Source organism: Vulpes lagopus, chromosome 9, assembly GCF_018345385.1.
Source record: "Vulpes lagopus strain Blue_001 chromosome 9, ASM1834538v1, whole genome shotgun sequence".
NCBI classification, from domain to species: Eukaryota; Metazoa; Chordata; class Mammalia; order Carnivora; family Canidae; genus Vulpes; species Vulpes lagopus.
This window is the reverse complement of record NC_054832.1, coordinates 65,992-78,776: the sequence shown is the minus strand read 5'-3', so window position 1 is coordinate 78,776 and position 12,785 is coordinate 65,992. Positions and strand designations below refer to the sequence as shown.

At 44.7% G+C, this 12,785-nt stretch overlaps 1 protein-coding gene across 11 annotated transcripts; it reads right to left on the bottom strand.

Moving 5' to 3' along the window:
* Positions 1–714: 714 nt before the first annotated feature.
* LOC121499067 (zinc finger protein 252) lies at positions 715–10,989 on the bottom strand. 11 transcript variants are annotated; one of them, XM_041769558.1, is made up of 6 exons: positions 10,913–10,968; positions 9,109–9,180; positions 8,731–8,892; positions 8,227–8,353; positions 7,432–7,545; positions 715–4,774 (listed from the first exon to the last, which is right to left on the bottom strand). In XM_041769558.1, the coding sequence occupies exons 3-6, from the start codon at positions 8,767–8,769 to the stop codon at positions 2,430–2,432; spliced, it is 2,625 nt and encodes an 874-aa protein (XP_041625492.1). In that variant the 5' UTR covers positions 8,770–8,892; positions 9,109–9,180; positions 10,913–10,968; the 3' UTR covers positions 715–2,429. The 11 variants fall into 11 exon arrangements, with proteins under 11 accessions (XP_041625492.1, XP_041625495.1, XP_041625488.1 ...); XM_041769561.1 differs by having other exon boundaries at positions 8,731–8,822; positions 10,913–10,949; XM_041769554.1 differs by lacking the exon at positions 10,913–10,968 and adding an exon at positions 10,295–10,851.
* Positions 10,990–12,785: the final 1,796 nt, after the last annotated feature.

The following is a 12,785-nucleotide window of genomic DNA, read 5'->3' as shown; positions in this document are numbered from 1 at the left end:
AGAGACTCTGCACCATCAGGGGACGGTCTGGTTCCCAGCCAGTATTAGTCATCAACAAGCTAAAGAAGAAATTAGGTAACAGAGAAACATGACTAGAATCCAGAACATTAACAACTATGTAAATAAAAATTAATACAATTTAGGTGAGGTACTTAACTGAAAACTAAAACAAAGACTCATAGTCAGAATTAGTCAGAAGGATGTTTTAGCTGTTTTATGTAGAACATGCTGTTGGGCAATGATTGAGGAAGTTATAAGCCAGAAGCTCCTAACTTGGATTGTTTTCTCATGTTCCTTCATTGATAAAGTACCTGAAAGCCTCATTTACCAAAACATGTTTAAGTAAAATGTACTATTTCCTATTTGGAATCAAGTCAGATGGGTCAGCCTTGGGGCTGCAAGCTCCCTGCTAGCACTCCTTCATTCTTCCGGTGCTGGGGTACAGCAGGACTCAGAAGGCATCGAGAGCCTGGGTGGTGGAGCCACACAGAGCCAGCACTGCTACCGAGCAGCTTCTCTGAGCCTCAGGCTCACCATGAAATGGGGTAAATAAAAGTACTTACTTCATTGAAATGATGTGGGGGTTTAATGAGAAAACCCACACAAAACATTAATCATAATGCCTGGTATATGCTACAGTAAAAATAAAAGTAAAGGCTTTATAGACTTAATCAGAATTTTTGTTCAGCATATAGCCCTTATTATCACAGTAAATTCATTCCAGTTTTTATTTTATTTTAAGTCAAAGCTATTTGTGGTGAAATGTGTTTAGGAGGATTACAATGGAGAGGCAGATTTTCCAATCAGCTTTTCAACATTCTAAGATAAGCAATGACCACTACCACTGCAATATGGACAACAGCCTGGAAAATAAGACCTGAAATATAGGTCAAGTCAATGAAGGAGAAAAGATCAAATTCTAAGAAAGCTCCTTTAATAAACAGGAAAACTGGAATAACTTTATTAGTGAAAAGGACTCTATAAAGGAATAAAATGGCTAATTACTAAGTAATTCATTACTCTTAACCTTTCTTCTTTCTTACCCCGATTCTTATATACAAAGCATCATTCCATTGTAGCTTATCACACATATTAACTGGCCAATCCCTTCTGAGATGTTTGTACATATGGCATCCAGCTTGTTCATCAGACTCTAAGCTCTCATTGCCAGATTTCAGCTTCCAGAAGTCTCTCATAGACTGCTGTTGCTGAATTTCTCATATCTACAACCCATTTCAGCTCACTTTGATGCTAATCTTTCCTCCACAAAAAAAGTAGGAGAAAGCGCTAAAGAAGTTTCTGGAGAAGGAGGTTCTAAGGATACTGAAGTGAGCCACTCACAAGTGAATCAGGCAGAAACACTACAGGCAAGGGTAGCAATTCTGAAAACTGGGTCTAGGAAAAACAGTTTGAACATCAAGAACCAAAAGACACAGAGACACTGCTGACCAACGTCACTCCAGAGGACAAAAGGCACCTTTAAAGCATGTAGAAAAGAGTGCATGGGTTGACAAACAACCTGCATAATTATCAACCTGCTCAAAGCTGCTTAATGACCCTGCCTCTCCTGGAGTCCTGTCCTCTGGTGTAGCAGAGGGACATGCCACTTTTCTGGGTCTGTTCAGTGCCAGGCTGCCCAGTAAAAGGGAACAACTGATGACCACTCACCTTTGCTTGCTGAAAAACTGATATGGAATACACCAACCTTGGTTTAAAGAACAAAATCTGTAAGTCATATTCCATGTCACTGTGTGTCTACCTTATGCTTATTTTCCTCCCAATTCATAGGGTTTTGATTTTCCAAATTACCTTGTAGAAAAACTCATCTTACATGTGTCATTGGAGTTCTTAGCAGGATCTCAAAGTTTGAATCTACATAAAAACCTAAATTCATTCCTTAGCAAATTTTGCCAAGATTTCTCTGCTGTTTGGATTATCTGATGCTGAAAGGGATAACACTTCTGAAGCCACATCTCCTCACAATAAAACAAAAACATTTTGAAGAGGCCCAAACCAACCAACAATGAAATCCCAATCTGGCTCTATCATGAATCAAAGAGCAAGGATTCCAACTACTTTTCTTGAACCTGAAATAGACAATGAGGAAGGAAAAGCAGGTGGCCCCACAAAGTACCTCAGTGCACCTTAAAGTCTGGTGCTATGAAAACACAATCTTGAGTAAGTGTAATTAAATTGTGATCCTTTAAAATACTCAAGCATAGATCCACCCTCTGAATCTAAGGGATGGCATGTGACCTTGGAATTTTTGCCACATATTTTGGCATCCTGCTTTTAGTTAACAGTGCACTGGGAGACTGTTAAATCACTTAAGAGATAAATCTCCAAAACGAAAGCTGTAAAAGCGATGGCTTTCCCATCAGTATACTGCTCCTGATGTAAAATAGTGAAGACTTTATTGAATAAAGACGTTATTCTCCATTGTGAACTTTATGGTGCTGAATGGAAGCTGACTGTGCAGTTAAGAGGTCCTCACGTTTAACACACTTAAAGGCTTGCTCTCCGGTGTGAGTTTTCTCATGACTAGTAAGAGTTATTCTCTGGCTAAAAGTTTTCCCACATTCATTACACATATAAGGTCGCTCTCCACTGTGAACTCTCTGATGTCGAATAAGGTGAGAGCTTTGTCGGAAGGATTTTCCACATTCAGTGCATTTGTAAGGTTTCTCTCCTGTGTGAATTCTCTTGTGTTGGATAAGGGATAAACGTGCACTGAAGGCTTTCTCACATTCATTGCAAATATAGGGCTTCTCTCCAGTGTGAATCCTCTGATGCTGAATAAATTGTGAATGCTGACTGAAGGCCTTGCCACACTTCTCGCATTCATAAGGCTTCTCCCCTGTATGAATTCTGTGATGCTGAACAAGAGAGGAACGGACATTGAAGGCTTTCCCACAGTCACTGCACTCATAGGGATTCTCTCCAGTGTGAATCCTTCGATGGCGGACGAGGTGTGCACTCTGGCTGAAGGCTTTCCCGCAGTCACCACACTCATAGGGTTTCTCTCCATTGTGTGTTCTCTCATGCTTAATTAGGGTGGATATCTGCCCAAAGGTTTTCCCACACTCATTACACTCATAGGGTTTCTCTCCAGTGTGGCTCCTCTGATGCTGAATGAGGTGCGAGCCCTGGCTAAAGGCCTTCCCACATTTGTGACACTCATAGGGCTTCTCACCATTATGGACCCTCTGATGTTGAACAAGGGACGAGAGCACACTGAAGGCTTTATCACATTCATTACATTCATAGGGCTTCTCACCATTGTGTGTCCTTTGATGATGAATAAGATTAAAACTCTGGCTGAAGGCTTTTCCACACTCATTACACTCATAGGGTTTCTCTCCAGTGTGAATTCGTTGATGCTGAATCAGATGTCCCTTTTGACTGAAGGTTTTCCCACACTCACTGCATCCATAAGGTTTTTCTCCAGTGTGAATTCTCTGATGCTGTATGAGGGACAAGCGAGCACTGAATGACTTTCCACACTCATTGCAGACATAGGGCTTCTCTCCAGTGTGAATTCTCTTGTGCTGAATGACTTGTGCGCGCTGACTGAAGGATTTCCCGCATTCATTACACCTATAGGGTTTCTCTCCAGTGTGAATCCTCTGATGAACAATAAGGGTTCGGTTCAGGCTAAAGGATTTCCCACATTCATTGCATTCATAAGGTTTTTCTCCTGTATGAGTTCTCTGATGCTGAATGAGAGATAACCGTGCACTGAAGGCTTTGCCGCACTCAGTACAGTCATAAGGTTTCTCTCCAGAATGAATTCTCTTATGCTGAAGGAGGTGCGAGTGCCTACCGAACGCCTTCCCACATTCCTTACACTCATATGGTTTCTCTCCACTATGAATTCTCTGATGATGAAACAGGTTAGAACTATGACTAAAGGCTTTTCCACACTGACTACACTCATGAGGTTTCTGCCCACTATGAATTTGAAGATGTGGACTGTAAGATAAATGTGCACACTCACTGCACTCATAAGGCCTTTCTCCTGTGTGAGGGTTATGCTGCTGAATGAAGTAGGAATGGGCCTTGAAAGCTTTGCCACACTCAGCACAGGTATGGGACTCCCCTCCACGGTGAACTTCCTGATGTTGGCTGAGGACAGAGCAGTGGTGGGAAGTTCTTCCACATCCACCACTCTCACAGGGTATCTCTCCAGTGAGACTTCTCTGATGCTGAGACAGAGCTTTACTTGGGCTGAAAAGTCTTCTATACTCAGTACATTCAAAGGATTTTTCTGGATTGTTAACCCTCTGATTCTCATTGAGAACTGAACTCTGCCTGGGTGCTTTCATGAACACATCTGTCTGACAAGCTCTTTCTCCTAGATGCAAACACTGGAGATTAATGAGGTCCTGACTTTGTTGAAAGTCATTTACACATGGCACATTCTGGTGGAGACTAGCCCCTGTAGATGCTCTATGAAATCTGACAGGGCTTGCATCTACAGTGTAGCCTACCTCCAGAGAACTGGATTTTTGGCCTTTTCCTGCAACAGGGGATTTCACATGTGTCAATGTCACTGGCCTGGAACTGTTCTTCTGGGAGAAGGATTTCTTAAGTTCTTCCTCTACAGATTTTTTCCTGTAATTCTTTAACTTTCCCTCGGTTTTATTCATCTCTTCAAACTCAGATTCCTTGGAAACATTCCTTACATATTCTGACTTTGCTCTCCGGAACCCCATTGCTTTGGAAATTTCCTGTTTTGGAGTCAATCCTTTCTTTTCCATCAGAGACTGAAAACCTGAAAGAATGAAGAAAAATGAGTTACTAATATTTTACTATGGGAGAAAGAATTAGAGCATAAATAGGAACACTTATATGAAACAACTATCTCTTAGGAGGATACTGGACTTTTTTTCTTTTTAAAGATTTTATTCATGAGAGACACAGAGAGAGGCAGAGACATAGGCAGAGGGAGAAGCAGGGCCCCTCTGGGGAGCCTGATGCAGGACTCAATCCCAGGATCCTGGGATGATGACCCGAGCCAAAGGCAGATGCTCAACCACTGAGCCACCCAGGCATCCCTGGAACCTCTCTTTTTGTAAACTGGTTATTATTAAGCTGTAACAGGCTGTTATTTTCAGACTGTTTATCCAGACAAGGAGAGTGAGCTGAAAATGTTGATTAGATGGGGTCTAAAATTGGACTAAGTCATTTTAACAGACTTCAGTGAACTACTCACAGAACTTTAAAGGTATTTACTACTTTTTTACTATTCTTGACCAGGGGACAAAGGCAATAGAATTAGAGAAAGGATTTTTTTTTTTTTTTAAACAAATGGGACTGGAACTGGATATCCACTTGTAAAAAATTTTACTTGGTTCCGTAACTCACACCAGACACAAAAATTAACTCAATATGAATCACAGACCCAAATACCTAAAATTTTTAGTTATAAAATTTTCTTCTATAAGAAGAAAATCTTCTGGGTTTTTTTTTTATTTTTTTTAAATTTTTATTTATTTATGATAGTCAGAGAGAGAGAGAGAGAGAGAGGCAGAGACACAGACAGAGGGAGAAGCAGGCTCCATGCACCAGGAGCCTGATGTGGGATTCGATCCCGGGTCTCCAGGATCGCGCCCTGGGCCAAAGGCAGGCGCCAAACCGCTGCGCCACCCAGGGATCCCAAAATCTTCTGGGTTAAGCAAAGTTTTCTTAGATATGACACCAAAAGCACAATCCATAAAAGAACAAACTGATAAACTTCATCAAAATTTAATAAAACTTCTAGTCTTCAAAGGACACTGGTAAAAAAACAAAAAGACAAGGCACACAGGGAGAGAAAATCTATGCAAAGCATATATCTGATAAAGGGCCTGTATCTGGAACATTCCTACATTTAGAAAGCAACTCTTTAAAACCTAAGAATAAGAAAACAAAAACCCAGTTAAAAAACATGTGAAGACATGAACAGATGCTTCGCCATTGTAAATACACAGAAGGAAAAGAAGCACATGGAAAGATAGTCAAAATCTTTAACTATTAGAAAAATTAAAATTAAAAGTAAAATCACAACGAGATACCACTATACAACTATCATAGTGGCTAAAATGAAAAAGACTCAACACACCAAGTGTTGATGAGGATGTGGAGAAAATGGAACTCCCATCCATTGCTGGTGGGAATGTCAAATGGTGCAACCAGTTTGGAAAACATTCTGGCAGTTTCCTAAAAGTTAAATATACACCTGCCATGTAATCCAGCCATTCTATTACTAGGTATTTATCCAAGAGAAAAGGAATGTATGGTCATACAAAGATCTGTACACAAATGTTCATAGCAGCTTTATTTGTATTAACCCCAAACTGGAAACAACACAAATGTATTTTAAAAGAATTGATAAACAAATTATGGCATATCCATATAAATAGGATATTAATCAAAATAAATAAAGGAGTTATTGACATATAACAGATAAATATCAAAAGAATTATATTGGGTCAAAAGATCTCAGACAAAAAAAGGGTACATGCTCTATGATTCCAATGATATGAACTTCTAGAAAATGTAATTCATATTGATAGCAGGCAGATCAGTAACTGCTTCATGACAGAGACGGGAAGGGGTGAGAGGATGGGATTACAAAGAGACAACAGAGAATTTTGGGGGGTAATGGATATGTCTGCAATCTTGACTGTAGTGAACAGTTTCACACACATATAATGCAGAAATGTTACCAAATTGCACATCTTAAATATGTATAGCATATTATGTGCTTAAGATACCTTAATAAAGCTGTTTCTAAGAGGGGGGAAATTCAGATGGGGTATGGAGCCAGTATGCCAGAGATCCAACCCAGCTCTGTTCCTGGCCAGCTGTGATCTCAGGCCAGCAACCAAATCTCTCCATGCCTCAGAGTTCCTTGGGTACCGACTCTGCAAGGATATGGGAGGACTGTGTAAGTTCACTGTGTCAGCAAAGTGGACTCTGCTCCACTTACTGTGTACTATTTACATTATTTACATGCCCATATCCTTTGCTACACAGCAAGAAACCCTAGCTCATGTTTTTCCCCAAGGCCCTTAATCAGCCTGGGAACTCTGAGTGAACAATAGCAGGAGTGAGTCTGGGTCGATGGCATGTCTCTGGATGGTCTTTCTAAGCAGCTAAGGAACAGCTGGCCAGCAAGGCCTGAGAAGGAGTGGATGATATACCTGAGCTCCTTTCTGGGATTGAAAGAGCATTTTGTAGGGTAAAGGAAACATAAACTCACTTATGGGTAAAAAACAGGGGTATTAACACAGAAAAAAGAGAAAAGAGGTAGACATGGAGAAGAGGGAAAGCAAAGCCCCAGCACTGACAAAAGATGAGGTCCAGAGCTTGCATAGCAGGGCCTGGCAAAGTGGCAGCACCTGCCAGTAGGGGCAGGGGAGCATGGAGGCATTCCTGGAGACTCACTTTCACTCCCATGACTCCGGATCCAGCTCTCCTCAATTTTCGCTGAGTATGGGGCCCATGGCTCTTCCCCCTTCTCTAGCCTGGAGATGACATCAGGTTTCGAACCTTGAAGTCCTGCTCCAGAGAAAGGAAGAAAGGCTGACAATTCATCCAAGTCCAGGGCAGGATGGCCCCATGGGTGGCACGTGTGTGCTGGTCATGACCTCCCCTGCCCCTATCTGTAAACTGAGGAGACAGATGTAGGCCTCTGCCCCAGCTGAAGAAAAGTTAAACCCAGCTCTTTGGGGGATAAGGATAAGGGACAGAGTTGGGGCCTGCACACATTATGCTAGAAGATTCATAAGAGTGTCTTGGTGTTGATGTCCACAAGGACTAAAGGGAAGCAGCATATTCTGGTGTAAGGGAGGGCTCTGAAACCAAATGGATTCAAATCCCAGATCTGCCCCTGACCGCCTGTGTGAACTTAAGAAAGTGAGGATCTTTGTCAGCTTTGGATTCAGTTATAAACCATTTAACCCAACATCAACCTTGAAGATAACATTATGATTAACTGGGGATATGAATATACTTAGGGTTCAATGAATGCTATTCCTCTTCCATATTTCCTACAAGGAAATTGGGTGAGTCCATAGCACTGACTGTCCTCTCTTCTGTGCAGACAAGGCCCACTTGAGTCCAGGGTCAGAAATGCTTTATATTTGGGCCCCGAGGGGAAGATGCCCCTGAGCTTTGAGCCTAACCCCAGTCCTATTCACTAGCAAGGAACCCAGAGCTGAATTTCAGAAAGGGCCTTACCCAGTGAGATCAGGTTCCTGTAGGTCTCCAGCATCACATCACTGTAGAGGCCCCTTTGAGCAGGGCCCAGACGGCCCCACTCCTCCCGGGAGAGGAGCACAGCCACGTCTTCAAAGGAAACCAAAACCTGGAATGACAATATTTTGTTGCATCTCCAGGGTCAGGCCCAGGGTGGTCCTGAGGTGGGGAGGACCCACTAGGCACATGATGGGCAAAACCCCTTTGAATACATGTACCAGACTACTGTCCTCACAAGAGTGGGCTCTTTGAGACCAGTACCATTTTGACTTGTCTTTGTCTGCCCAACTGCTGCCCTCTACTGCCCAGGGATTGGGAAGAGAGCGTGAAGCACATTTCAGGGACTTGAACTCAGGGACTGAGGACATTGGTGAAGAAAAGGAGCCATCTACCCTCTGGGACCAGCTTTTCAGAAAGAACCTTGAAGACATTCCAGCCAAGAAAGGGCTAAGGCTACTGAGAGATACCTCCATGAGGACCACTCACCTGGGACCCAACAGGAAGGAGCTGCTTGACGGCCATCATTGGATCTCTTAGCTCATCCCAAGGAGGTGGGTGAAATGGCAGGTGGAGGGAAGCTGTAAAGGAATGTGACCAGCCTGCTTTTCACAGCAACACTGAGACTTCCATGCCTGGGTCTCAAGAGATCTATAGTAGCAGAGAAGCAGAGACCAAGTTTGATGCCAGAAAGCCCTGGGAAGCACAGATGGACTAAGCACCCAGTGATCTCTGAGAGTATATCCCCTTGTCCACCATGAGGCCTCCCCAGCAGCCTCCAGTACAAACAGCATCCTAAGTCCACCACATAATGTCTCCTGTGGGGAACCTGGCTGGGGTGGACAACAGGCTTCATCCCAGGCCCACCTCAGAAGTCCTGGAGAGTGGTCAAACAGCTCAGAACAACCAGGCTCCTCCTCTAAGGCAGGGTACAAGCAACTAGGGAGGTTGACAGACAAGATACCTGAGTCAGGTGATGATAGATGATAAGGGATAGAAAAAATACATAGCATGAGGGCAATAATTGGTGGTAGGAGATACTTTACACACGATGGCCAGGGAAGGCACCTTTTATAAATCAACATCAAAGGAAACGTTCAGATGGAGTGAGGGCAGGTACCACGTGGAATTAAAGGAGATACATCCCAGGAAGGGGAATGCATGGGTGTAAAGGCTGTGAGGTGGAAGCCCACTCCATGTGTTCATGTAAGGGCAAGGAGGCCAGAAGGGCTGAAGTGCAGTAGGGGAGAGCAAGGGAGAGGAGAGTGGGGGGCCCCATAGGCTGTAGGACTTGGGCTTTTCCTCTGAATGAGATTGGAAGCATCTGGAAGATCTAGGACATGATATGACCTGCCATGTGGCCTCTACAGCTGCTGTTTTGAGAACAGATTGGGGGTGGAGGTGTGTGTGTGGGGTAAGGATGTAAATAGGAAGACCTTTTGGAAGGCTCTAGCAATAATCCACAGAGATGACAGTTTCTTGCACTAGAATGGTGGGAGCAGGTGATAAGTGATCAGATTCTAGATGCATTTCAAAGGTGTAGTTAATACGATTTGCTGATGAATGAGACCTGAAATGAGATACCAAGATTTCTGGCCTAAGCTACTAAGATATTGAAATTTCCATTCACTCAGAGGGATATGACTGCAGGAGTACATCTGAAGGGTAAAAATTAAAAGTTGTTTTTTGTACATGTCGTATTTAAGATGCCTGTCAGATTCACAAGTGGAGAATAAGAGCTTTTGGATATATTGATCCAAAATTCAAGAGAAACGCTGAAGCTGGCTTGGTACGTACACTGGTAACCGTCTGTATACAGGTGACATTTAGAAGCACCTACTGGGGGGAATCCCCGGGTAGCTCAGCGATTTAACACCTGCCTTGGGCCCAGAGTGTGATCCTGGGTCCCAGAATCGAGGCCCACGTCGGGCTCCCTGCAGGGAGCCTGCTTCTCCCTCTGCCTGTGGCTCTGCCTCTCTGGGTCTCTCCTGAATAAATAAGTAAAATCTTAAAAAAAAAAAAAAAAAAAAAAGAACCACCTATTGGGTTTTACCTTAGGCTGACAGGTGACTTGAAGGCCGTCCCTCCCAGGAAAGTCTTCCCCAACAGCCTGATACAAAGCCAGCTCCCCCGTCCACAGCGTCGCGCCCCAGGCATCGCACGGCGTGCCACGAGCAGACCTGCGCCGCCTTCGCTCCCAGACCACGCGGAAGCGCGGAACGCTGCTGCTGGAAGCTAACGGGGCGGACACCTGAACACACCACCGACTGGTGAAAACGTCTCAGATAAGTGATTTAAGACGACATCACCGCCACTCATCTAAGTGACCAACTTGACGATTAAACGAAGACAGTGCAGTGCACGGTATCTGCACGGCGTTGGCGAACATCCGACACGATCACCGCCCAGCCCTCTGAACGCTGCGCGGTGACCTGCCGCCCGGCCCTTCCCGGCGGCCTCCTCCGCTCCGTCCGCGCCCCCCACCGCCTCCATCCCCCGACCTCGCCCCTCCTGACGCCTTCCCCAACCAGCGGCCGCCCCGCCCCCCACGGCGGCTTTGCTCGGGGCCTTCCGCCGCCCCCCGCCTGCCTCTCTCCCCGCGCGCTCCGCACCCGGCGCCCCCTAGGGCCGCTCCGACGCCTCTGCGCCCACCGCCCGGGCTCCCACTCACTCGGCTCGGACTCGGGGCAGGTGCGCCTCGCGGACGCCGGACCCGGGAGCCCGAAGCGGCCGGGCCGGAAGTGGCCGCCCCGAACTTCCGCCGCGGCCTCCAGCTCGCCACCAATCGGATGCCCGGCTCCGGCGGCCGCTCTAGCTGCTCAGAGGACTCTGTGCTCCGGGTCCCGGGTCGGACTCGGGCCGGAAGTAGGCGGCTCCGCGGGGTGGGCCCGCTGCAATCGGAAACTCCTGAAGAAAGGAGAAGGAGCGGAGAAGGAATAGGAGAGGGTGAAACAAAGTCTTTTATTTTTATTTCTAACTAATCCAAAAGATTATTGTTTTTCAAAGTAACAACAGCAATAGTATGTCGGGTTGTTACAGCACATGGATGAATAACACGAACGACAGCGGTGTCGGGGGCCGGGGAGACGACCAGGGATGCTGGTTGTAAGCACCCGCGCTTCCTATGAAGCAGTGAGTTACTTGAAAGGGGCTCAGGCTAGCTGTAAATATATATTGCAACCGCTAACATATTTTTCAAGGAAGTATAAATGATATGCTAAATAGAAATTGGAATTAAATAAGATGTCCAGTTAAACTAGAGAAGGCAGAAACAGGGAAAGACTTTTTTTCTTTTCTTCTTCTCTTTCTTAAAGTAGGCTCCACGACCAATGTGGGGCTTGAACTCATCACCCTGATATCCAGAGTCCCGTGCTCTCCAGACTGAGTCAGTCAGGCACCCTGGGAAATTTTTTTTTTTTAAAGGAGCAAATGCAATGAATGAAAAACGGTTGCAAACATGCTGTATATTAACCTATACTCTTCTCAAGCTCATGGAACAGTCATCAAAATAAACTACATTCTGAGCCATAGAACACATCTTAGCAAATTTAAAAGGATAGAAATAATACAAAACATGGTCTCAAACCACAGTGAAATTAAGCTAGACATCAATAACAGAAAGATAGATAATCCCAAAATATTTGCAGATTAAACAATACACATGTAAAGGACAAATGGTTAAAAGAACATCTCAAGAAAAACTCTTAAATGTTTTAAACTAAATAGAGGTTAAAATCCAAGTTATCAAAATGTGTAGATATCAACAAACAGATTCCAAAGTTTGTAAGGAAAGGCAAAAGAGGGACGCCCGGGTGGCTCAGCCGTGCAGCGCCTGCCTTCGGCCCCTGCGTGACCCCGGGGTCCTGGGATCAACTCTGCATCAGGTCCCTGCAGGGAGCCTGCTTCTCCCTCTGCCTGTGTCTCTGCCTCTCTCTCTCTGTGTCATCAATCAATCAATCTTTTTTTAAAAAAGGAAAGGCAAAAAGACTCAATAGCCAACAGAATACTGAAGAACAACAAAATCTAAGCACTGATTCTACCCAACTTTAAAACTCTGTATAAAGCTACAGTAATCCAGGCAGTGTGGTGTCGATGAAACAGGAGACAAATAGATTAATGGAGCCTAATACAGAGCCCTGAAATAGACTCGCACAAAGAGAGTCAATTGATCTTTGATACAAGAGAACAGTTAATGGAGAAAGGATAGTTTTTTTTAAGTGACTTTATTTATTTTTAAGATTATATGTATTTTTTTTTTTAGATTATATGCATTTATTTGAGAGAGGGAGGACACATGCTTGAGAGAGCATGAGCAGGGGGAGGGGCAGAGGGAGAAGCCAAGGTTCCCTGAGCAGGGAACCTTATGTGGGGCTCTATCCCAGGACCCTAGGATCATGACCTGAGCTGAAGGCCGATGCTTAACCGACTTTGTCACCCAGGCACCCCTAAAGTTATTTAAAAACTGCTGTGCAGGGGATGCCTGGGTGGCTTAGTGGTTAAGCCCTGCTTTCAGCCCAGGGCCTGATCCTGGAGTCCCTAGATCG